The sequence below is a fragment of the Seriola aureovittata genome, chromosome 21 (assembly GCF_021018895.1).
Source record: "Seriola aureovittata isolate HTS-2021-v1 ecotype China chromosome 21, ASM2101889v1, whole genome shotgun sequence".
NCBI classification, from domain to species: domain Eukaryota; kingdom Metazoa; phylum Chordata; class Actinopteri; order Carangiformes; family Carangidae; genus Seriola; species Seriola aureovittata.
Window position 1 is genome coordinate 11,610,726 of NC_079384.1, and position 24,490 is coordinate 11,635,215.

Below are 24,490 nucleotides of genomic sequence, written 5' to 3' on the forward strand. Positions count from 1 at the left end.
TAGAACTCTGCTGTATTGGAGGCAGAACGTTTGCCAAGCAGAGATAAACAACCTCCTTGAAAACCCAATGGAGCAATTTATATAGTTGAGTTATTTATATAGTTAAGGACAATTCAGTCTTTATACCAATTGTTTTTTGGTAGGGTACAATTATTACGCCCTTCAGGCACAAGGACTGAGTATGCTGAAATTAACCAGTCTAAATAGGAATGATTGTTCCTTTTTGGCCTCTCCAGACAAAACACATGACTAGATTTACAGGAAGACATCCATCTATAATAGTAATTGGTATTAATACTAAATGCAGCAAATAATCTGCTTGTTAAAGCGTCCATTGTCTCACCAACCCTGGAGTATATGTCCCTCCTAGTGCATAATGTCCCAGTTTGAACAATGATGTGTTTAGCTTAGCGGAAGTGAGGCACTCGTTTCAGCATGAAAACACAGTGCCTTCGAGTCGTCGAAGCTGTAGCCGTTCACATTTAATGATTCAAGTTCACGACCCCGAAGCTATGATAAATGTCAAGTGCAACAACATCCCGCTAACTAGACATGCCACTGCCAACCAATCATCTTGTTATTGACTGAGAAAGCATAAGGCGCTGTAATGTGACTCTAAATGCTACATTACAGTGTATCTAAGTGTGTAACCATGTGGGCCGGTTATTCAGCCTGATTGTTCAGGCTCCGAGCACCACTGTCAGTTTCTACTCCGAATCACACGACGGGCGTTAAGGCAGTTCTCCGATTATGTGTCAGTACTTTCATTAATCATGGAAATATCAGGGTGGAAGAACAGCTATTCATTTTGAAATGAGCTGTAGTCTGTAGGTTTTGGAAGAGTTTTCTGATCCCGAGTCGTTGGAGTCATGTACAGCAGTTGTTCCCAACCTTTTTTGTCTGACGTGCCCCGCCAGGCCCGTTAGATGAGTTAAAGTACTACTCATCATGATCCAAATGTGTTAATTTGAATGGATTTTAAACTGGAAGTTAATATTAGTAGGCTATATTTTTCATTTCAGTTTGTGTTTGTACTACTAGATGTTTCAACATTTTATCCATCACTGTTAAATATCTCAATTGATTTCTCTGCTCACTTGCTTACTATAGTTTTCACACATTTTGCAGTGTTCAGATGTGAGAACTGATTCAGGTTGGTGGGAAGTGTTTTCTGCAATAGGCCCATCATAGCTGGTGGAGTATTGCTTATTGTGGGACAAAATATACTGAATATCAGCAGTTTGTAAAGCCTATTTGTGTTTTATACAAATATATGAATGTATTTTAGTTTCAGTTAGCTGAGCTCCTCCATAATATTTCCACATACCCCGTGGCAACTGCAGAAGTACCCAATGAGCATACTGGGATCTTTCAGCTGATCTGAAAACATGAAAAATTATTCAAAACTAAAAATACAAGGTTTTGAATAGTGCTCAGATGTTGTAGTTAGTGGCATTTGGCATTGTTTTAGATATTGAGGACCATCAGATTTATTGAAAAAAGAAAAGATGGATGGATTAGTTATTACAAATATTGGTTAGTTGCAGCCATAGTTAGTTTTCACACACTGTGACAATATGCAGCCTTAAACGAGCTCAAAGTTTAGTTTAAAATCTTATGTTTTTCTTTATAACATTGAATATTCATGATTAAAAAAAGCAGCAATCAAAGTTTAATTATTCAAAAACCTCCATAGTTGTTATTTTAACATTCAGTATCCAACCTGCTTCATCATGACTGTGTGGGTGTAATTTGATCAGATTTGATTGACAGTGGCCTCACACCAGGGGCAAACTAACAATGTTTTTAAATCCTGATTGATGTATGAAAGTTAATGAAATAAACTTTTCCCCTCTGAGTGTCAGACAAAAAAATAAATACAGAAATCTTTCAAAGTTACCAGAACTGTGCAAACTATGGCACAAAATTGTATGTTCATAGGACACTTTTGATCATAATAAGAAACGAATGGTAGAATTTATGGTTTCAGGACCTTTTAATAGCAGAAAAAAGTTTTTGCAGAAACACGTGGATCAGGACGTTGTGTCACCAGCCACCTTTACTATGACCTCAATGTACTCTTAGTTTAGAGTTACAGTTAATTATGCTAATTATGTCTCGGTCAAGGAAACATCAGCCTGCCACATACATCTCTATTTGTTCTGTCTGTCATTAAGCTACAATATATTCTTCTATAAGCTCTCAGCCTCCAACAGCTGTTAACTTGTTTTAGAAATAACATTGTTCATACAGCTTTGTTGAAAGCTGTTAATTTTGCCCGGGTGTCATCTCCTTTAGCTTGGCCTTGGATTGATGTGATGACAGCAATTAATGGATTTAATCCTCTGTGTTAAAATAGCACCGTGTGCGTCAATGCCTGTTCATCATATCTTTCACGTAAGAAAAGAGTGGTGACATTAAGGCCTAAGTTGTTGATGAACTTGTCGTTAATAACTGAGTTTAAAGTTTGATAAATGAAAGTGTTAGACTTCATGAGAAACTAGGGCTCTGTGAAATGGATTAAATCAGAAATCTCTGTGTTAGTGAGAATATTTTTTGATAGAGATGTGCGTTACAACACGGTAAAAGAACGTAAATTTGACATAAAATCACTGATGTTTAAAACAGTGGGCTGTGATCTGCTGCTATGCATTACAAACAAAACTCTTCACAAGTAAATAAAAGTTTACTATTTTTTTTAATATTATAATTGGTTATAATCTGATTAGTTTTTGAATTTTGTGAAATGATAATATGCTATGGTTTTATGATAGTGATCCTGTTCCAGTTAAAATCAATAGGTAAAAGTTTGTTATATAAGAATAATATCAACCAATCCTTTGACTGACCGTGCCCCCCTTGTGATGGTGATAGTATGATAGTATGATAGTGATATGATAGTTTAGAGCTGCTGGGTGGGACGGCTTTTCTCTGTCATGCTGCTACCATATATCAATCCCACTTCTTCTCTATGTATAGCCCAGCTGGCTTTTATTATGGCAGAGGGTCATTCCATTTTGTACACAGACCTCCCAGTTTGTCAGTCTTAGTATAGTGCCTACTGATGCGGCGGTTAGCAGGTGGCAAGATGGTAACAACACTGACAGTAATATTTCTTCTGTCATTACAGTATGCTTCTTTTAAACAGCACTCACATAGACATTGGGAAGAACTCAAACTATAGTCACATTTATTTTAATTAATTTAACCACATGTTTTGCTAATCTTGAATGTACCATGTGACCAGCAGCAGCACTATGGAGCAATATTTTTGCAAGTAGGTCCACATTTAGTTTGCATCGTGGTTACAGGCTATTCTAGCTATTCTGCTGTTTGTTGGCAATTACAGGCAGAGAAGCATTGCAATGTTTGTTGAGAAGAAAACTCCACAGGGTATCTTTAATTTCTTTACCAGCAGGTTGTAGTTGCAAAGCAAATTGTGCAATTCGAGACTCGTGTTTTGCAGATTGATTTCAACATCCAAACTTATTACGGTTATTTCTAAAAATAAATTCTGCTTTAAAGGTTTTGCATATTCAAAATTTCAGCTTTTTAGCAGTTATGAAAAACTTATTCATGATTTTGAAATTTTCTTCAGTTAAATGGGTGTTTTGTGAACCCAAGCACTACAGAATATGGGAGCTGGAATCTTTCAGCAGATGTGAAGACATAAAAGCGCAACATTGACATAATCAATGACTGTTCAAGTTATTGTGTCAACAAACAGAGCTTTTCCTGGTTAGCTTTTCAAATACAAAAGCCTCCTCATTTGTGTCTACTTTTCATAATACCTACTGTCAATTGCTGTAGGCAGGTTGGACAATGTCAAGAGAAATATTGTACCAAATAATTGATTACTACAAAAAGTAGATAAATCAGTAAGGAAAATAACTATTGCAGCCCATGTTAGATTTTGCCCAACTGTGATGATGTGCAGCCTAAATCCATCAACTGATCAAGAGCAATTTATTTGCCTTTTTAAAATATTTTTAAACACTGTCGTTTTTTTAGGAAGACCACATCTAAGCATCCCTCAAAGAAATGCGCTTTGAGATGACCGTGGCCACTCGTGGTGCTCTCCCTCATTAGTGAACTATGGGAAAAAAAGACACAGAGCAGAGGAGTCCAAAACCCACATAAATACAGCCGGGCTGGAATTATGCTCAAATGTAAAACTCCCAAACTGATGAGATTGGAAAACTCTCCTGGGCGTCTTCTAAACTTTGCTGTTGTCATCAATCAAGAATATTGCCATGCAAGTCCATGCAGGACTTGGACAAACTGCTTCTTTAAGCATTTCTCCGGGAGGCATAAAAGTGTATTTATGGTCACCACAGGCAGGTGTAAAGGAAGATTGGCAAACATGAAAATCAAGTCCTCTCCCGGGTGCCATTTAGCCGTGCTCGGCTGTGTTAAATCATAGATGGAAAGAACAACAGTGTGGTGGCACAATAGTCCAGTCACACAAAGCACTGCCTTGGGCCTGCGTTTTACATTCTCTCCAAAGCCCATTATTGGAGTCAATGTTTTGTCTTCATACCTGTTTTCAGCTCTGTAATGAACTTCATATGTCTTATTCTGCACATCAATGACATAATATACACTACATTTTAGTGTATATTACCCAGTGCAAAGATTTAAGGCTGCAGAAGATCCTGTTTCTGCACTTAGCTGATGTGGGATTGATTTCCTTTACAAATATATGAATCACCAGGGTCATTACTGAGCCGGACTCTTTCATTAAATTGAGCTATATCTCCTGGTTCAACACAGGGCCTTCTGAGAGTCCTCCACCAAGAATATACTGTACCTCCATGGGCTAATGCAGAACATTGACCCTCCGTGGAGAAAATAGGTGACAACGTCGTAGCCTTTTAATAATTCAGATGTATGTGGGTGGATCACGTTGATAAATGGAGAAGCAAAGCAAAGTCTCTCTAGTTTTTTGAATGAGTAATATCATGAGTGGTAGAAAATTATAAATATAACGATACACCGGTGTACTCGTATACATGCCAGCGTACCTTAATGCTTTCCAAAACCCTTTTAATTGGGAGGCTTATAAGGCATCACTGCAAGTGTCTCTCACTAGAATATTCCTCACACACACACACACACACACACACACACACACACACACACACACACACACACACACGCAGTATTGACTTTTCAAATAAAAAGACATTAATGCAGATAACGGCCATTTGAATCCTCATTAGTCACCGGTAATCTAGAAACATGGGCGATATATTAAGAGTGGTGTTCGCGGCTAGTCATTAAAGGAGGAATAAAAGACAAAATAAATCCAATCTTGGAACGCCTGTGATTAATCATGTTGGCCACCGCTGGCTGGCTGGCTGCTTAACAGTTTTATTGACTCATTTATGCTGGTTTCCCTGATAATCCATTTATTCTGAATAATGCCTCCCTTCATGCTCAAAGTGCTGTGTTCAGGTGATACCACTAGAAACTGTATATTTTTTTTAGCTCCTTCCCCCTAGACAAACATATATTACAACAATTACATGTATCGGCTGACAGAAGAAAGGCCACAATTGCACATTATTCAGGGAAGCTTTTAATGAAAGTGTTAATTAAGTATATTTTCAATTATTCCTTAAGGGGATCACAAACTAAGATAGTATCATGAATAATTTACTGCGGAGTGTGTAATTAGAACAATGTTAATGTAATTTTCGCAGCAGGGAATTACTAAACAAGAGCAGCAACATATGCGGAAAGGTTCATTGGAGTCCCTGAAATAGCACACAGGGCTGTGCATGGTGTCATGTGATGGGAGACAATGGAGCGATATGCAATGATTAAGACATTCCTGTGTATAACGTAAGGGGGGATCACAGACAGTCGGCATGGAGCGTAATTCTTCTGTCAACATTCCTGAAGTAGCTCAGACAACTGTGCATCTACACCTCTGGACGCTAGCAAGACTCCTGAGATACGAACATGAGTCGCCCTGGCCACACCTGACCCTGCATCACCACCTTCATCGGCAGTGAGAAGCTCCTGTTCATTGTCCAGATGCATGAGTTTACACAGGAAGGCGGTTTAGACAGATTTTTAAAGGCACCTGTGTGAGCAGTGTCATCACACCTGACCGGGGAGTGACAGGTTCACACCTTAATCAAATATGTGATAGAGGGAGACAGCAGTTCTAGGGTCCAAGGTTTAGTCATAAAACACAGAAAAAAGGGGAATACAAATGCACGTGGCAGTGTTTGTTTAGACAACTATTGAATTGCCTTTCATTAGCATTAATACCTGGACTATGGCCCGATTAAGTATTACATAATCAAAGCAGATTTTCAGTATGTAGTGTATTCAAACTGGAAAAATGACACATAAGTATACTCAAAAAAGTTGTTATAGACAGTAAACTTAGATGTGTTAGTAGCTGTGTCCCAAAACCATACTACTTCCATCCAGAATGTACAACATTCTTGTCATCATAGGACACTCCATTAGTAGTAAATAAAAGCAGCCACATACTTGCTAACACCATTTTATACTAACAGGAAATGATACAACTCATATGGGATCAGATGTAATCAACTCTGGGGAGCTTCTGCCAATTAAACTTCACTAAGAGAATTCACATTTTTTTCCCAAAGATTTAATACTTAGTATTTGTTTTCCAAGATTTTTATGGAGTTATTTCACTCCCATCCACAATTTAGTTTCATTTTTCTTGTCAGCTGTGAGCTGTTCCTCCATTTCCTTTGTACATTGCATAGTGGGAGAATAGTGTCCATCAAAAACACAGCCAATAAAATCAACCATTTAGTCTCTATGCTGTCGTCTAATCAATGTTGTTTCATCAATGTATTTGAGCACAGACGTGGATAAAAAAATTTCATACAGAATTATGATATACATGGCAGGTAACTAGTAAGGGCAGTAGTTCATGAGAAAACTGCAACAGAAATGCACTGTTTCACAATGTTGGGAACCAATCACTTGTTCCAACATTCATCAGATTCCATTGAAATCTTGTTCCCCAGTTTCTGACATTTCCTGTTAAATAACAAATACAAACAAGGCCAGAAACTTACAATGCTGCAGCCGTGGTAAAGAATGAGAATCTCGAGGATTATCCCTTTAAGCATTTCTAGATTTAAAAAAAAAAAAAAAAAAAAAAATCACAGCTGCTGCTTTTCAAACCAATCGTGAGCAGTCTGTTTCCATTCAACATTAGTAGATATGTGGCTGTGTATATATAGTAATGAGGATTTTGAGTGTTCTCAGCAGTGTCTCTGGGGACTTTCTCACAAGGTCTTGACTGAAAGCCTGAAGCCTATCAAGTATCCCACACAGCACAAGTCCTAGCACCTGACGACATGGTTCTGCAGGGAGTTTCTGCTGTCACAATAAATCAGAGACAGACAGGATACAGTATAATCATGCCGGTGTCCTGTTTCTCTCAGCCTCTGTTGAATGCTTCAGCAAAATCTAAGCTGCACATGGTGGCACACACCACCACGACTGCATATGTTGCCATACCCACAGTGCTTGATGGTTGACTTGAGAGGAATAATCCATTGGAGATAACATACAAAGAGCTGTTGATGGTTTATGTTGAGGGTCTATTGTACACAATGATGTACTGTGCTGCTAGTAGCTTCCTTTATTCTTAAACATTCCTTACTTTGATAATAGATGGAATCCTTTGAGGGAAAATAAGCCTAGAAGGTCTGTTTTATATCTTAACATGCAGCTCAAACCTTAGAACAGAGGCATTTAAGACATTTGACGATGTTGGAAAGCAAAGTGCTCCTCTCTGTAACCGTGTGAAACCCATACTTCAAAACCAAAGTAAATTGAGATGTCTGAGCTATCAGAAAGGGGACCCTTGCTGTGCTTATATCGGAGCTTCCTTCCCTTCATAAAGATGAATCATAATGTCTAATTCTCACAAATTACCCAAACATTATGTAGTACTCTCATTTCCAACACTGTTTAATCTGTGTCTGGAGTATTCGCTGTCACTTCATGTTGCAAACACTCCTCTCACTCTGGCAGTTCATTGTCTTTTGATGGGCCATAAAAGGCTCGGTTTGATGGATGATAACTCGGGGCGTCTCTCTTTGTTGTGGGATGTGACGACTGAGTGCACGTGAGATGTGAGGAGAAGACGCGGTGTGAATGGGAGATGTCATTGATGTCTTGCGCTGACACCGAGGCCCTAAGCATTGGCTTTGATCTCTGTGAAGGACTGCAAAGCAAACACAAATAAAAGATTCTAGTGTTACAGTTTCCAGGGAGAAAGTTGAATTGTTTTTTTGAGCATTTTCCAAGAGGTTTCTCCCTGATTGGTCATGTGCTTCTAGAAGTAGAAAGGCCTGCTGATCAGGACTCTGTAACAATTTAGAGGTTGACAAATTGGAAAAGGTGTTTCTCGGTAGGTAGAGCATGCTCCGGCTTCTACCTGTATGTAAAATGTGATTTATCAAGAGAGAGGACAGCTCATGTCATTGCCTTCTGATCCGGTCTAATAAATACTGAGTGCTCTATAGGCCCTGGACTCCCTGCTGACCCTACAACATCTGCTCAGGCACTTACTACTTAATACATTAGTTGTGAGAACAGGGCAGGTGTTTTCAGCTGGAGCCAGAGAACATGAAAAACAGATTGTGCCTCCGGTTCATGCAATTGAATTAAAATGAGTCACCCCCAGCTTTTCTCATAAAATAAAACCACAAATAATGTTATGGCATGAAGGACAGGTGGGAATATTTCATAGCTTTGCTTGATGGTGGCAAGAAAACTAAAAATATAATTGACTACAGCTCACATAAGGAATCTATTATGACCTAAAGATTCCTGAGATAGATGGATATAAAACTCCCTTAATGAAAACGAAGGCTTGCTTTGCTATATAAATTGCTTTCCAGTATATGGCAGCCATAGTGCAGTTTTTTATGCCTAGTTCTTTGATGTTTACTTAAGCAGCTGAGCGTGATGTGCGTCATGGCCTGTACATTGTAGATTACAAAAGGAACACTTTAAAGGTCAAATCATGATGGTACTTAGGTACATGAGCAAACATTTACCAGCTATAGGCTCTAGGAATTAAAGGACTTAAATATATTTGGAAGCTGAGTCATTAGGAGAATTCCCAGGAGACAATGGGAGAGGTTGACCACACTGATTACAAAGCACGTGATAAATATGTGCCGTTATGTGAGATATTCTGATTACCTTATACTTAACTGGTGGTTTGTTTTGTCCCCTGAGGATTTCATTTGTGATCTTTATACAGTCAGTATAAATGGTTTATTATACAGTGAAACGTTTGTGCAACATTGGTCATATTGCATCATTCTTTTAAAAGGGCCATTTCATGCAAATTATGAAAAACAAAACACAAAATATATCTCTGCACTCACCTCTGGGACTGTAACTGACCTGATTTAGACTGAATGTAACTTTGACTTAGCCTGACTAGGATCCCAGGACCTGGGTCAAGGGGATCTGTGATGTATCTAGCCTTACAGATAGTTTTGATTGTATTTGTCCAGATTCAGATTTTGATATATCTGCCTCTGAATTTTCTCTGTCCACTCCAGTACAGTGGTGAGTGGAATTTTGTTTAGGATGCTGCTCACACCATTGAATTAAACAAGGCTATGCTCCCCGCCATAGCCTTGTCAGGAGGATTCATCCTTTGGGGACCATGAAAGTCGTTCTAATAGTAGTAACCAAAAATGCCAACCGGCTGGTGGCTATAGTGGACCGTCACCATCCTCAAAGACATGCTGTGAGTATGGCTACAAACGAACTTTCATTGTCGTCAAAAAACAAAGATATTAATTAGCCATGCTGTTGCACTTGGTTCCTTCATCGTGATGAACAAAGGCATTCTAGTTTATTTTGAAGCAATCCCACATACACCATCCTGCTCGTGTAAATACTCATTAGTGCATTAAATCGTCAGCAAAAAAATTGTCCCCAACAACTGCACTATTTACTATAAGCTTCTGTTAAAAACTCCACTGCCTTGTTGTTTTAGGAAATAAGTCAGCCTTTTAAAAATGGAGGTATATATTTTTGGACATCTTGGAACAAAGTTGGAACCAAGGGACTAGGGGCTAAGTGCTACAGACATGCTGACTGAGACTAAGAAACTGACTGACTGCATTGTTAGTTTTGGCTCTTTTATGGGATTTGTAGACGGCAACAAAATGAAGCCAGCTTTATCCTTTAACTTCTCTTAATGAAAGAATTATCTCAGTGCTACCACTCGTCAAGTACACTTAGACAAAACACACGCAACTGATTTATATAAGAGTTGGTGTTGAGTTTGGTGATGTACCAAATAAAAAGTGATTAGTTTTTGATGCAGATCCAGGAATTTTAAAACTGTATTTTTTAACATTGTGAGATATGGTCCTTTAACCGACTCATTTACTTCCTCTTGACTACTGCACTTACTTGAATGGAAAAAAAAATCTGACACATGTATCCCGTTATTGTCCATCACTGATTATTTTGATACACATCTGGATCGTAATGCAATTTAAAGAAATTTCTCATTAGAATATTAAATGTTCTTTTTCTGAAGCCTCTGGGGAGATGTGCTCTCTGAGTGCTGTCGACTTCCAGATTGGAGTTCAGAAATCATGAACATAGCTAAGAATGACTTTGGAGTTTGCACTTGCGCTCACCTGTGTGGGTTTAGCACAGACTGAAACCACATTTCAGTTCTCCTGTCCATGGAGTAATGTGCTGCAGATCATAACCTCGGGATAAAGTCATATCTGAAGCAGTATTTGAAAGATATCAAAAACCCAGGATGCCTCAAATTGAACCCTGTCGTTCATATCCTTCAACAATGTATGTGCTTTTTTTTTTTTTTTTTTTGGGTCTTTCTCTCCCATACGAGCTCAGCTTTACGTTATACACAGCAATCCTCAGCCATCTGGTTTTCATTTCCTGTGAGGTTCAAGATGGTTGGAGAGTTTAACAAAAGGAGCCTCGTTTGAACCGGGGGCTAATGTAGTTAGGATGGAATCTGTCACTCAGTCTATTGCATGTTGATGACTAAGAGCAGTTTCAGCTGTAAGCAGTCCATGATTTATGGACACTGAGTGAACTCTTGTAAGCAAACGCCAACTAGGAGTTCACAGCAGCAAGTGGGCCCTTTTTTTGGCTGCAGCTCGCCTCCATTTTCTTTCCATTCATGCCAAAGTATTTCGCACGGCAATTAGCTCCATCCTCATTTGGGTCTGCAGTCCCACAGGGTTAGCGAAGCCATTTATCATCCTGAGGGCTTGGAACTCCACAGCTCCATCTCAGGTAGTTTCTGTAAACAGTCGTTGGCCTGGCTCTTTCCATTTCATGAAATGAGAAGGAGATACAGTAGTTTTGAGGTCCTGCCATCCATCCATCTGTCGATTGCTTTGCTTTTCCTCTACAGGTGTGAAGGCAAAAGGGAAATGTCATTTCACATGGCTCATTTGTCATATGGTAACTACATAGAGTGAATAGAGTGATGACAACATGGCCTCCTCGCTTTTTTCAGAGGGGTCAACTGCTTTGGATTTGGAGTGTAGAGTGTAGGCAAGACTAAAGACTATTCTGGCTAATGAGGAGTATGCACAAAGGTAACAAATGTTTTTTTTTATTTTATTTTTTTTACATTTTTGATATTAAGTCTTGTAATGAGCAAAATTGATAGAGTTTTTAATAGCTGACTTGACATTTAGTTCATGTTTACATGGATACAGATGTGAGATATGCAACGTTGTTAGGCACACATTAAAGAACTATTCATGTTTTATTATGATGTATCTGTTGAGTTATATTGAAACATAAGTGTTGGCTCCGCTACAAGTATTTGTATAGCTTCCAAATGCCTGTGGGGCGTCATTAAAACACATATTTGAGCAGGCACAGCCATAAACATGTGCTGGATACATTCTTTGTGTCCTTAGCCCAAACATCTTCAGATGCAGCCAGGAAAATAATTGAACTACAGTATGTGCATTTTTCTATTTTCACATCTATCCTTGGAGAGTCATTAGGCCTACTCTACAAAGACCCTGCCAACTGGTTCTGAATCCATCATTTGTTCAACCGATATATTGCGGTCTCTGTCGCTGCTATGTCTTTATCAATCAGAATTAAGGAATTAGATTAAGCTCCTTGGTTTTCTCCTTCTTCAGTAGAGTCACGCTGCAGTGCAGGCCCAGGGGTTACGGGGAGTATCAGAGGGGACTAATTGTCAAGGTTATGTCTCAGCGGATGATTGATGTGAGGCCAGGCTGTTTTTGTCAGCCTGTCAGGTGGCTGGAATGTTTAATGTTCTCATTATTGGTTGCTCTGTTGTGTATATTTCTCTGTCAGCGCCGCTGAGCCATCTGAACTGCCAGAGCACTTCAAAGGCCTGCAGGTCATCCGTCTTCCCCCTGACGCCCTGAATGTTCAGCCTCAGCTGAGTGCTGGTGATTTGTTATGACTTGAGAGCCAGCTGACAGACAGGTCTCCTATAAAAAAACATGCACCCATTTCCCTTTTGTCGTGCAGTGAAAGCATCGCTGCTCCTGTAATGTGGTGGGGGGTGGGGGGGTGGGGTGGGGGCACACAACTGTCACAGGAGGCTGGCACCTGACAGTTGTGTCATCTCACTAATTTGCAGACAGGACGACTTGAAATATTTTGTCTTTTTTGCCTCAATGTGGATTTTGGTTCTGGTGTCACAGACTCTCCCGGGTCACCATCTGTTGTGGAGCGCCACAGGGAACAAAGCTGAAAAGGGATCACTATATTAAGGCACATTTTCATATTCATCCTTAGTCCAGGGCTTGGTATATGCCATGTGATGGCACTGAGCAGAGAGCATCATGGGAAGAATGCTTATGGCTGCAAAGCCAGTCATATAATGAAAAGTGAGAGGTGAGACGGTAAAGACAAGAGAGGGGGAAAACAGAATCCAAATCTCAATTCTTTTCCCAGGCCCTTTACAAGATTGATTGTTTTCTGCTGATCTAATTTTGGATCGTATGAAAACAGTCCATTTGTCTTAAAGAAAAATGATGTGCCACATGGTGCAGATGGAATTTTTTTTGAAAGCTGAAAAAGATTAAAGAGAAACTCTGCTCCTCAGCCCTAATCACGAGCTGTAGATTACTCTGCCGATTTAACCAGATGGCAGGCTCGATTCTGCAGGCCCTCCTGTATATTAATGAACAGCAGTCTGTTATATTTGACTTAGGTAAGTGAAATGTCCATCACCTGTAATGGTCTGCCAGCTGGCATTATGCATTTTGCACCACTTTGGGTCCACGTGGCATTTTTCATTTGCAACGTTCTTGAAGGAATATTTTTGTTCCCTGCTATTTTCCATCATTGTCACTGTTCTGGTAAATATTTTCTTTCACCAGGAAGAAAAGTCTCCAAGTTGTGTCCACAGCTAATTTCCTCTCATAGGTCAAGGCAATAATTCTGGCACTAAAACTGTCGCGCTGGGGCAAAGCACACAAGTTCGATATTAACGTGATTAAGTTAGCCTGTCGACATGACTGCAAACACGGCAATACAGTATGTTAACAAACCTAATAATAGGAAGGGGGAGATAAAGTGGAGGGGATGGCTGCACAATTTCTGGCCAGTCGTTTGTCTGGTACAGCGAGCCACTGACCTTAAGGAACAGCTTGTGTGGCTTTCAGTCTATTGTGAGTTAGTGTGCAAATGTTTTCTTTGTGTTCTTCCTCTGCTGGGTTAGAGTGTTTTTATTTGTTTGTGACTGTATCAGCTTACTGCTCAGTGTCTTTAAAACTAGTCTGCTAACTGTCTTTGTCTCAAAATGTCAGTCTGAAGGCACTGCAGAAAACTTAAAGAGGCAATGAACACATGTTTGCCAGCCCGAGCGGCCAGAAACTCCGTCCATGAATATGCCGAGCCTAATTTTAAACCAACAGCGGGGGAACTTTGGCTGCGTTTCCTAGCCAGAGAGCACGAACAGCGAGGAAGAACAATGCCAGTGTGTCATACATTTAAACGCTGTTAAATTAAAGGCTGTTTACTGTTCGCAGAGGCCATTCATCTTGCTCAACGTTAGTCTGCTTCTTGCAAATTTGTCAGTAAGAGCTTCCACATGCCAAGACCAGGAGGGGGAAAAGTTGGGGTTATCAGAGGAGGGTTTTCATAGCGTGTCTCTTCAGTCAGCCTGTAGTTAATTAGCCACCTCCACACAATAAGGCCATAAGTCATTAATCACCCGCACCCTAGCAGAAGTCAAGTCACTGTGAGCAAGACGTTTGGAGACAAAAAGTTTGCCGCCTATGACAGACTTCAAAATGGCCCCTGTCAGTGGTGTGTAAATTATAGGGCATGTTGAGTGCTGAAAGACAAGGGCCCACTGTTTAACTCGCTGTTGCTCTTTCCTTTGCTTTGTGTGTTGACAGACTCTCTTCGAGGGAAAATTCCCCTTTTCTCCGTTTCCCATTGGCTGGCTTATAACTCAAAAAGACTTTATTGTGAGTATACAACACACATGCACGCACACACACACACGCACACACACAAACGCACACACACGCACAAGTTACCCACATTAAGATAATCTCACTGTACCAAGCTCACTTCCTTCATTTTATGATGCCTCACTAGAGTTAATAGAAGAAGACAAGCTTCAAAGGTCAGCGGCTCAGTAAGACCCAGCTTTAACTTTGTATTCCTACCGTTTACTTTGCTTGTCAAAGGGAGGAAATGATGGAGTGATGATAAATATGTAGGCTTGTTTGGAGAAGCAAAAGCCTTTCTGCTGCAAAAATAAACCACCACGTTTCTCAGCATGATGGGAGACACACTTCTCAGCTGATTGAACATGCAGAAGGTCAGCGTTTTTTTCCCTTTGCGTCTGTAAACAGAGATCCGTCGGCCTTTCCAGAGTACATAAGCATTGAGGAAGGTTTATTCAAAGAAGCAGAAGTTTATGAAAGAAAGGGGAAATCCCGTGATTGGGTCATTAATACGGCTGACAAAAGGGTGTTAAATTCATTATATGACGGCGACATGTGTAACAAGTGTTTGAAAGCTGGGTGATGTATGTATTTGATGCATGAACTTACGTGTGAAAAGTCCATTTTCATACATGACTGTGGGCGTTTTGAGGAGGAGCATCAGCTCAGCATAGCAGGCATGACATCCATGGCCTTCAACCGCAACGCAGCATAGACAGTGTAACACATGGCGTGCAGCTGTGCAAAAGTGACCATTTTTAACATCAACATGTGTCTGCGACGGGCCGTGCTGCGCTGATCTGTTCCCCCGCAGGTGAAAGGCCGCGGGGTCTTGCTCACGCTGCAGTTCAAGGAAGAACAGGTGGGGCCGTCCCTGTGATTCAACACGGAGTCACGAAGTCGTCCAGTGTCTCATCTCCTGACAGCATTTTATATTCAAACATGTGGGAAAGAGATCCTCTGTCATAGGGAAGAAGATTGATAGACTTTAGCATGGTAGGATAGATGTATGTGAAGCTCACTGGGCCAGTTAATGTAATAAACAGAAACGTACCAATCACCTCTATCCACACAATGCAGCATGTTCCTCCAGTGACTTCTAGACCTCCTTAATTATTTTTTCTCCAACTCTAAAGATAAAATATATAGTAAGACCTCAAACTGCTGATGCTCCCGTGATCACCCAATAAAACTCCTGTTGAACAACTTGCTAACAAACTAAAAATTCAGATTGAGTTCTAATGCTGGAACTAACCTAGTTTTTCCTTTTTAAAAACATGATGCAAGCTACTTTACAGTGTTATTTACTATTTGGTAGATTACCATCGGATAACGCAGCGGTATATACAGTTACAGTAGATTTTTATTTAAGGCTTTGCTGTCCAAGTTGACAACATATTTAAGGAAGTTTTTTTGTCTTTAAGCTAATGGCAGCAGATTAAAACATCAGTTCTTATACTAACACTCAACTGGAGAAAGCTGGTTTACATGACTATGCACTTTAATACTGGGACAATAGCAACACATGTTAACTTTAGTGACAATTTATTACTTTATTTTAACCCCGCTCACACACACAATAATGAGGTTGTATGCAGATATAAGGACACATTTATATATGCTTAAAAATGTACAGTATTTGTCAACTTCTTTTATGAAGACGTTTTATGTGTGTTTTACTATGTCACTTCACAATCTGTTTATACTGCAGCCTCCACTTGTGGGTAGCCACAGGAGGAGTTATAGCCTACAGTAATAAACATTTATGTCTGCTTACAACAACTAACAGACTATTACAGTGAGTTATAAACATTGATTAAATGTTTTTATACTTCTTGTAAATACTAGACGGGGTTAAAGTAAAGTGTTACAGAGACACTTATTCATGTGGGGGACTTAAATTTGACCTTACTGATATTTTAAATAATTTGATAGTTTTTATGTAGCGGTCCGTTTGTGTAATGGCTGATTGGCATTTGGGATTTTTCATGTGTGTAATTAATTCTCAGGACGTGTAGAAAAGACTTTTTGATTTCAGTGAGACTTCCTGTTTAAAAATTAAAAAAAAAAAGAAAGAAAGAACTTAATATACTTTTATAATATGATGTACATAAAAACATAATATACTGATAATATAGTTTTAATACATAAAAATTAGGATGATTAAGATTTCACACAAGAAACAACTATAAAATCCTAGACCGGCTAATTAAATATCATCATCATTAATATCATAGCTCAGTTCATATGTAACAAGCACAGACTTTATGTCCATCCCTATAATGTAACAACTGATACTGTAAAGTTAAATCTGAATAACTGATTGGCTGGTTAATGTGTTCGTACATGAGAGGATGTGTGAGTTTATACTGCAGTGTCACACATCTGGTAAATGGTGAGAAATAATGTTCACAGATCTTAATCCAATTTGTTCACATCACATTGTTGCGCTGTTTGTAAATGAAAAAAGATGTATGACATATGATCCACGCTGGCTTCATGGCTGACTGGTTGCAATGCTGAATTGTGGGTTTGGGGCTTTGTTACCATCTATCACTGAGCTATGTTTAGGACTCATCTACATGAAGGATGGGTGGATTTGATGAATATGACATCTGACCATTAACGATGGTGATTTTATTGTTGGAGAACAGCCTGATTTACAGAGGACGGATAATGACACTGTTGGCTCGATTTAGTTGATTTGTTTTAAAATGCTGATTAAATAGTTAGGCCTCGCTTTATTTTGTGCTCTCTGCTTCATGGCTTCATTACAGCGATCACAAAAGCAGTGGAAACGTCCCACATCTGGTGTCATCGTAAATCTTTGTTCAGCCAGCTCCTCACTGATGTCAGTGGCTCGTTTGTCTTTGTTAATGAAACGATAATGCATGACCTCGTGATTGAGAGGATTCAGCATGTTTTGATGAGCCCAGGAGATATTGCATCTGAACACACATACACACGCACACGCACTGACAAACACACACACACACACACACACACAATCACACACAATCACACACATTATAGATACTGTAGCTACAGCACGAGGCTTGCAAGTGGTTTTAGCTTCCTGTCACCCTAAATTAATAAAATAAAGTCATACACACTTACACACTCTCCATCTTTGCAAAACCCAGTGTCAACCTCACAGCAAGACAAAAAACCCACAAAACTGAGGTTATAAACAAAAGGAAATGAGTTAGATTTTTCAGATTATGACTTCACAATAAAAGTGAATATATATACTTTTGTGTTTGTTTGCCACAGCACCAGAAACAAAATATATCAATTAAATAAATTAATAATATATATTTGATTTAAAAAAAAAAAAAAACCCACATAATCTTTCTCAAGTCTGCACAGCCAAACAAAAAAAAAAAGAATGAAACGTCAGTGATAAATTCCTGTTATTATAGCTTAAAACATTTTGACCTTATTTGAACTGATATATCAATTTCTGCATTATAGTAAATGTGTGTGTGTTTTTTTTTTTTTTTTTTTTTTCCTCTCTAAAATGGAAAAGAAGACATTTTCAGAGCTGTCTGAAGCTTTAAAAATGCCATCCAGGTATAAATGGGCTTCATGAAACGTTTGGCTCCCCACAAAATAAATCGATGCCAATACTGAAGAAGCTGCTCCCATTGATTTTCCACGTCCATCATTCTGTCAAATCACGCGGCACAGGCAGCTCTCTAACCCGCCTGAGTAAAGCAGAATTAAAATAACTTTTGCAAGACTAATAGTCGATTCAGCATTAAGATTAAAATCCAGCATTGTTGCTTAATGGTTAAAAAAAAGTTCTGCAGAAAAGGACCTTTATAGAAGCACAGCAGGAAAACAAAACCCAATATTCTCTCCTGTGTAAAATAATGCACATTGAGTCTTTTCAAAGTTATATTATAATTCTTTTTTATTTTAGTCACGCTTGAAGCTATCGCAAATAAATACAGTGATCCCCACATGGATCCAGTCCCTGCATGAAGTACAATATAAAACTCATTGGGCCTAAATCTCCTTTATAAATGTATAATTCTTTGTTACTACTGGTATCCTAAGGCCGAGGCTGTTGTCAGTCTTTGTCCATACAAGGCGTACGGGGAGTAGTAAGGCCCGGTGGCCGCAGGCACCGGCACCGGGGCCCCGGGAGTGGGCAGGGGGCTCTTTGAATACGGGTGATAGCGGCTGCTCAGTCCGAGAGGGTGATGGGGGCCCCTGAGGGCCAGCGTGCCGGGGCTGCCCGGGCTGCCATTGGGAGGCATATGCATGTGACAAGCCATAGCAGCGGCGGCAGCGGCGTTGGCGAGAGAAGATGACCCCGCGTACCCGGATATCAACTTCTCCGTTCCCGCAAAGGCCGTGTGAGTCCGCAAGTGACTGAGGAGCTCCTCGGAGGAGGAAAAGCGCTTATCGCAAGGTCCGTTCGCAGACACCCAGTTACACACGTGCGGGAGGGGGTCATTGGGCAGCATAAACCCGTAAGGATATAGGGGATGTCCGCTGAACGATGGGGTGGAGGAGTGCACGCCGTGTAACGGGTGCGTCGGGTACATGAGCGGGTATCCAGATTTGAGCGCAGAGGCAGCCACAGCAGCAGCCGCAGAGTCATGTGCGCAGTTCGCGCTGGACGCACCGGACAAATGGCTTGTGCAGTGGTAGCTCAGGCAGTAGGGGTCTCGACAGAGACTAGCAGACATTAGAGACGGCGGGGACGCTCCAGCCAAGGGACTAGTCCCTGCTTTACTGCATCCCAGTGAGCTGGCAGCAGCGAACTGTGCGCTTAACAGCTGGCTGCTAGATTTGGTGGGGTCAAGGGTCATTCCATGAGGGAGGAACGGTTGCGGGTAACCATAGGCACCCGCTAAACTTCCAGGGTAGGAAATACCAGCAGGTGGCAAGGGGAAAACTGTATGACCGGGCTTGTAGGGGGAAACGGGGGCCACCAGTCCAGAGCCGAGGACGGAGGAGGATGATGAGGTTACAGATGGCGAGTCTGATGTAACAGTCTTGGATCCAGATGTGTTCTCCTGGTGTTGGCTGCCATCGGAGGTAATTCCACTTATCCTATGGTTACCGTTACTCTCAGTCGTACTGCTTTTATTGCAATCAGACTCCTTCTTCTCCTCCTTGTCCCCCGCTTTGCCTTCAGGCGGCAGTGGAGAGACTGAGGTGCAGGAGCTGGGGCTGCCTGTCCTGGGGGTGAACGGCTGGCAGGTGGCGCTAGGAACTCGGAAACTGGTTTTATCTCCACTCAGGCTGCTGCTAGAGTCCTTCTTCTCTGAGGCTTTGGAGTAAGGTTTGAAGCTAGACTTGTCGTCGGCTCCGATGTCGCTCATTTTCAGCGGGCCAGATTTGGTCTCCTTGTCACTAGATCCATTTGAGGTCACAGAGGACAGTTTGGAGGAGGACGGCGGGTCCGGTTTGCCGATCTGAGAGCACGTTTGGGCCAAAAGAGCCAGTGGACTTTTCTTGGCATCCAGCTGTGAAATAAGACAAAATTAAATTAATGAAATTCATAAAAACACTTGTAGATGACACTTGGGCTAAATACGAACAGATGACAGCTACGCGTATTTGCGCACGAACTTATCTCTGGATGAAACTCAACAACTCAGCATAATGAAGAGGGGACGTACACACACATACGCACACATACGCACAGCCGATTTACATGCGATACGAGATAAGAATGTACAACTGCTACACTTCCGAAAATGACATTACAAACATGGGCATACATTTCCTATAAAAGGTTATTGATATCTAAAAACCAGTCAAAAATCTACATCTCAGTTTATTATTTTAGTGCACAAAAAAAAGAAGCTCAGCAAAATTTTGAGAAACCAAGTCAGGAATCTGGTAAAAACAAATTACAAAAAAAGAGCATTCAGAGCTATTCTTCACATGGTCTGAATAAAATCTTCAGTTACTTTGTCCACAGAATTCATCCAGTGATATCTCTGGAGTCCAGTGGCTTCAGAGTGAAACACTTTAAAGCGAATCGCCCGTGTGCGCGAACGTTTTTCACGAAAAATCGTTATGGTGCTTACCTCGATGGGACTGACAGGGGTGGACGGTAAAGGCTGGAGGTATTCCGGGTGTAAAATGTGTCCTGCCCGCGCCGTGAGCATTTTCAAAACCTTTATGGGAAGACGACTGGCTTGGCGAGAAGGGTCTGCGGGAGAGACTGAGTTGTGGACTGATAGCTGGCGGATCTTCACTGCGCCCCTCTCCCCCGAGGAGCCGCTCTCCCAAGCTGGATTCGTGCTATTTCTCAGGACAGAGACCGTGGGCGATGTGATCATGACCCAATTCTCGTGGAAATGGTGGAGAAATACATGTGTAGGGTAAAGAAAGCCAAACACTCAGGACGTCAGACGGTTAAAGAAAAAAAGCCTTCGCCACAGATGAAAGAAACAATGTTAAATCCTCAAAAGAGACGCGGGAGTGTGTGTGGGCAGAATCCGTGCGCTCTCACAGCCGCATTGCTTCATCCCCGGCGTCGCTCTGACAGTAGTGTGGCTGCGGGTCCGAGAGCAGACTCGGTTTACGTGGGCAGGAGGGGGATCACTCCGCCTCCTCGCGAGCAGCATCTGAATTAGTCCGCAGATCACAGCCTTTTTGCCGCCTCCCAATCAAAAAGAGATCCCGAGGTGATCGGAGGGCTGAGGCAATGTGACGTTTCCTCCTCACACAGGTGTCTATTTCATATCTCACCCACTCCGAGCGCTTTTAATTTTGAGTTGTTTTTTTTTTTTTTTTTTATATGCGTCTCTGCGTAATTGGTGCTTTGACGCATGCGCCGCCCCACGCGTCCTGTGTGGTTTGTGTGGTAGGTGGACCAGGATAACCAGTGGATGAAGATGACCAAAACTTATTTATGTCACGTGAGCGCAAGATGTATTTTTAATTAAAACAAATTCATCCGAAAAAGCAAGATACTGCGCAAATTAACACCTCTGGCCAAAAATCATTGTTTTTACTTGAAGTAAGCGAATCTGAGCTCATTTTCATTTGGTTAAATGGACTGCAGATAGTTGAAGCCCAGAATGTCTCGCCCTTGCAATAAATTTATTTGAAAAATAACCAACCCAGGGCTTTTCTGGTCACATATTCACCCCGACGCGCACAGATATCCATTGCCTTGTTTCACATTTTCTGCAACTTTCTCCTCTCTGTCACGCAGCCTGTCATCTGTCAGTTCCCTGTCCTGCACGCCAGTTATCTGTCAGCTGTCTGCACATTTTTTTTTTTTTTTGCCTCTTCTCAGTCAGATTCAGGTCAACTACTATACAGTGAATCCATGTGAAGTGGAGAGAAAGAAGTGCTGTGTCTCTCCCTCTCACTCCTCCATCATCATTTAGGCCTGTTATAGTCTGTCTGCTCTGGTAAAACTCAAAACTGTGATTTGTTTAATTGGAGATAAGCATACTTCTTTTTTTTTTTTTTTTTTTAAACAGAGCCCTAATTCTGCTCCACACATCTAATTAATGTCATGTCATTTTTGTATTTTTTGTTTTTTTGTTTTATAGATTAAAAATATTCCTCCACATTTCTGCCACATTCAAGCCAAAAAAAAAAATCCTCCCTTTTATTCCAAGAGTGCTTAAAAAAAGCCTCTTGTGGCTGCTATTAATCATTAAAGCTTCCACATTTCTTCCCATCGAAATAGACCCACTTATCTTATTACTCAATAGCCTATAAATGTCTTGCTGATCAGGCGAAAGTTAAACATATGCAAGTGTTTTTTGATTGATAACAGGGGTGCTGTTTTCGGCAACGGCTGTCAGGCTCTGACACAGCGCTTTGAGTTATTAGGGCAGAGAAGGGCGACCATAAATTTCCACCGTCAGGCAAAAACTCCTTTATTGTGGACGTGATGGATGGCTCGCCGCGGCAGGCACCAAATTCTCGGCTTTATCCTTAAATGGCTGCACATTTTTTTTCCTCGTCGCCGTAATTCATTACTTTTAAACAGAAAGCTTGAAACTCCCGCAAGTATTTTCACACAAGGACACGTTTATGAATCACCCAGGGTCCGTGCAAATACATGTGTTTACAAGCAGGGCTGGGTACCTCAGGTCGGTGATTATGCAGAAAACAAGCTTCTATCTGTATATTGCGTTTAAAGATTAAGGATGAATATTTTCATTAAAGGATTAAGCAATGTGTGTGTGTGTGTGTGTGTGTGTGTGTGTGTGTGTGTGTGTGTGTGTTTTCTTTTATAAGTCCCTTAGAGCTCACATTTTGTAGTGAATTCAGTAAAAACACACCAAACTCAAACTTTTGTGAATAAAAAAAAAAAGGAAGGTAAACCAGAGTCAGGGTTCAGTGAATAGTTTCAGCAACATACAAAGTTTCTTTATTAAGCAGAATCTATGGGCAGTTTGTTACCCTTGTCCAATATGTAACCTTTTCTTTTCACCCCCTAGAAATGATTTTTTATTCATAAAAATGTCAGAATGTGTTCGTTAGATACGCTTTCAGTAATGACCTTTTTAAAAAACTTCTTTTCTATTTTCTATTTTTTTTTTTTTTTTTGAACAGAGTTGTACTGTCTTTATCTTTACCCTGGGTCCTGGATAAATAATAAACACAACACCACACACCTCGGCAGAAACTATGACTGTGTTGAAAGGACAAAGTTATATTTTTTGTTAAAGTGTTTTCTTTGAATTTATTCAGGGTCTTATAAAATCTAAATGTGGTAAATGTGTGAGATTATCCTCCACCTCCCTCCAGCACTTCTTTTTTTTTTTTTTTTAGTTTAAGTGTTAGTCATGATGTTATACTGTGGTGCTCGTCTGTGCAGGGACAGCCTTATGTGTGTGTTTGAGACAACTTCACAATTTATCATTTAAGTTGATTAAAAACTGAAAATAATGGCAGTTAAAGTCACAGTATCAGGAGCTGCTTTTATTCCTGTATTGTATAACGTAAAAACTTACCCAGATGGTTAATCTGCACTGCAGGGTCTTTAGACAAACAGGCATTTGATAGTATATGTTCAGCTTGTTTTGAATCAAACTCTTGAACTCTTTTGTCAGTATTTGTTCTATGAAATTATAACTGACCTCGTGATGAAGTGCAAAAGTATATTAGTATATTTTTGTGAAATCTGCTTTTCTTTACCAGACATGTCGGAGGTTGCTGGCCAGCAGTGGAAGATTTATCCATGCAGCATGAGGGTAAGTCACCGCTCCAGTCACATTATTCTGTTCTCTTTAGACTTGGGCATGTACATTAAAAACATCACAAAGGACCTGTAACTGAAACTATTAGAAAAGCGACAAAAACTCAGGTGCAAAAGCCCTTGACATATAGCTTTCAAGAAAGGATATGGTCGATAAATGCGACATTATAATGTCAGGCAAATGGAATAAGAAATTCCCTCGACATGACATGAAAATTCACCTTGTGGCAGGCGGCGCAGGGCGCGCCGCGTCAGCAGCCAGACAGGCCGACTGGATCTGACAGGTAAAAAGGGGAGATGATGGTTAGAAGGTGCTATTGTTTCATGCCGCTTTCTTGACCTGTCAGGTCCCGGCGCAGAGGCCTGGATCGAGGACCTCCTTGTCACATGAAAACAGTCTTAAAAGGCCGTTATCCAGACTATGGTGATTGCTCCTGTTTAATTGATTTGCTTTGCACTGAGGCCTGTCACATTAATAATGGTTAAGTACAGTCCCAGTGTGTCACGCAGAGTGGTGCGTCTATCGGGAAATTAACAGCCTTAACTAACTGCTGTCTGTGAGGCAAGAACTGTGGGATCATATGAGATGCAGCAGCTTCATACTTAGTCTGAAACTATGATGTTTCTGCTCTTTGTTGATGTGCAGCAGCTGTTCATTTTCTTCTTTTTGACCTCTTCATTTAAGTAGCTATATATATATATATGTATGTGTGTGTCTATATTATATCCCCTTCTCATTATGAGCTACCATCCAGAGTAAAACAGAGGGCTATACTGACAAGTAAATGGTGTTGAGTGAATAAGAGTCAGA

General features: G+C 40.6%; 1 protein-coding gene and 1 long non-coding RNA gene across 4 annotated transcripts in view; one reads left to right on the forward strand and one right to left on the reverse strand.

The window, feature by feature from the left end:
- The window catches only part of LOC130162956 (uncharacterized), a 145,230-nt gene that overhangs the window by 14,729 nt on the left and 106,011 nt on the right, over window positions 1-24,490 (forward strand). For all 3 annotated transcript variants that reach the window (XR_008826324.1, XR_008826325.1, XR_008826326.1), the window contains 2 exons: window positions 14,427-14,498; window positions 23,622-23,674. This is a non-coding gene — a long non-coding RNA (uncharacterized LOC130162956). The remainder of the gene's footprint in view (window positions 1-14,426; window positions 14,499-23,621; window positions 23,675-24,490) is intronic.
- LOC130162953 (zinc finger protein 503-like) lies at window positions 18,382-21,185 on the reverse strand. Its single transcript, XM_056366878.1, has 2 exons — window positions 20,537-21,185; window positions 18,382-19,966 (listed from the first exon to the last, which is right to left on the reverse strand). Exons 1-2 carry the CDS (start codon window positions 20,789-20,791, stop codon window positions 18,530-18,532), a joined length of 1,692 nt encoding a protein of 563 aa, XP_056222853.1. The 5' UTR covers window positions 20,792-21,185; the 3' UTR covers window positions 18,382-18,529.

Coding starts and splice junctions, on each gene's coding strand:
- LOC130162953 (XM_056366878.1), bottom strand. CDS start 20,791: ATGATCACATCGCCCACGGTCTCTGTCCTGAGAAATAGCACGAATCCA. Junction 19,967..20,536: donor CCCCTGTCAGTCCCATCGAG/GTAAGCACCATA, acceptor CTTATTTCACAG/CTGGATGCCAAGAAAAGTCC.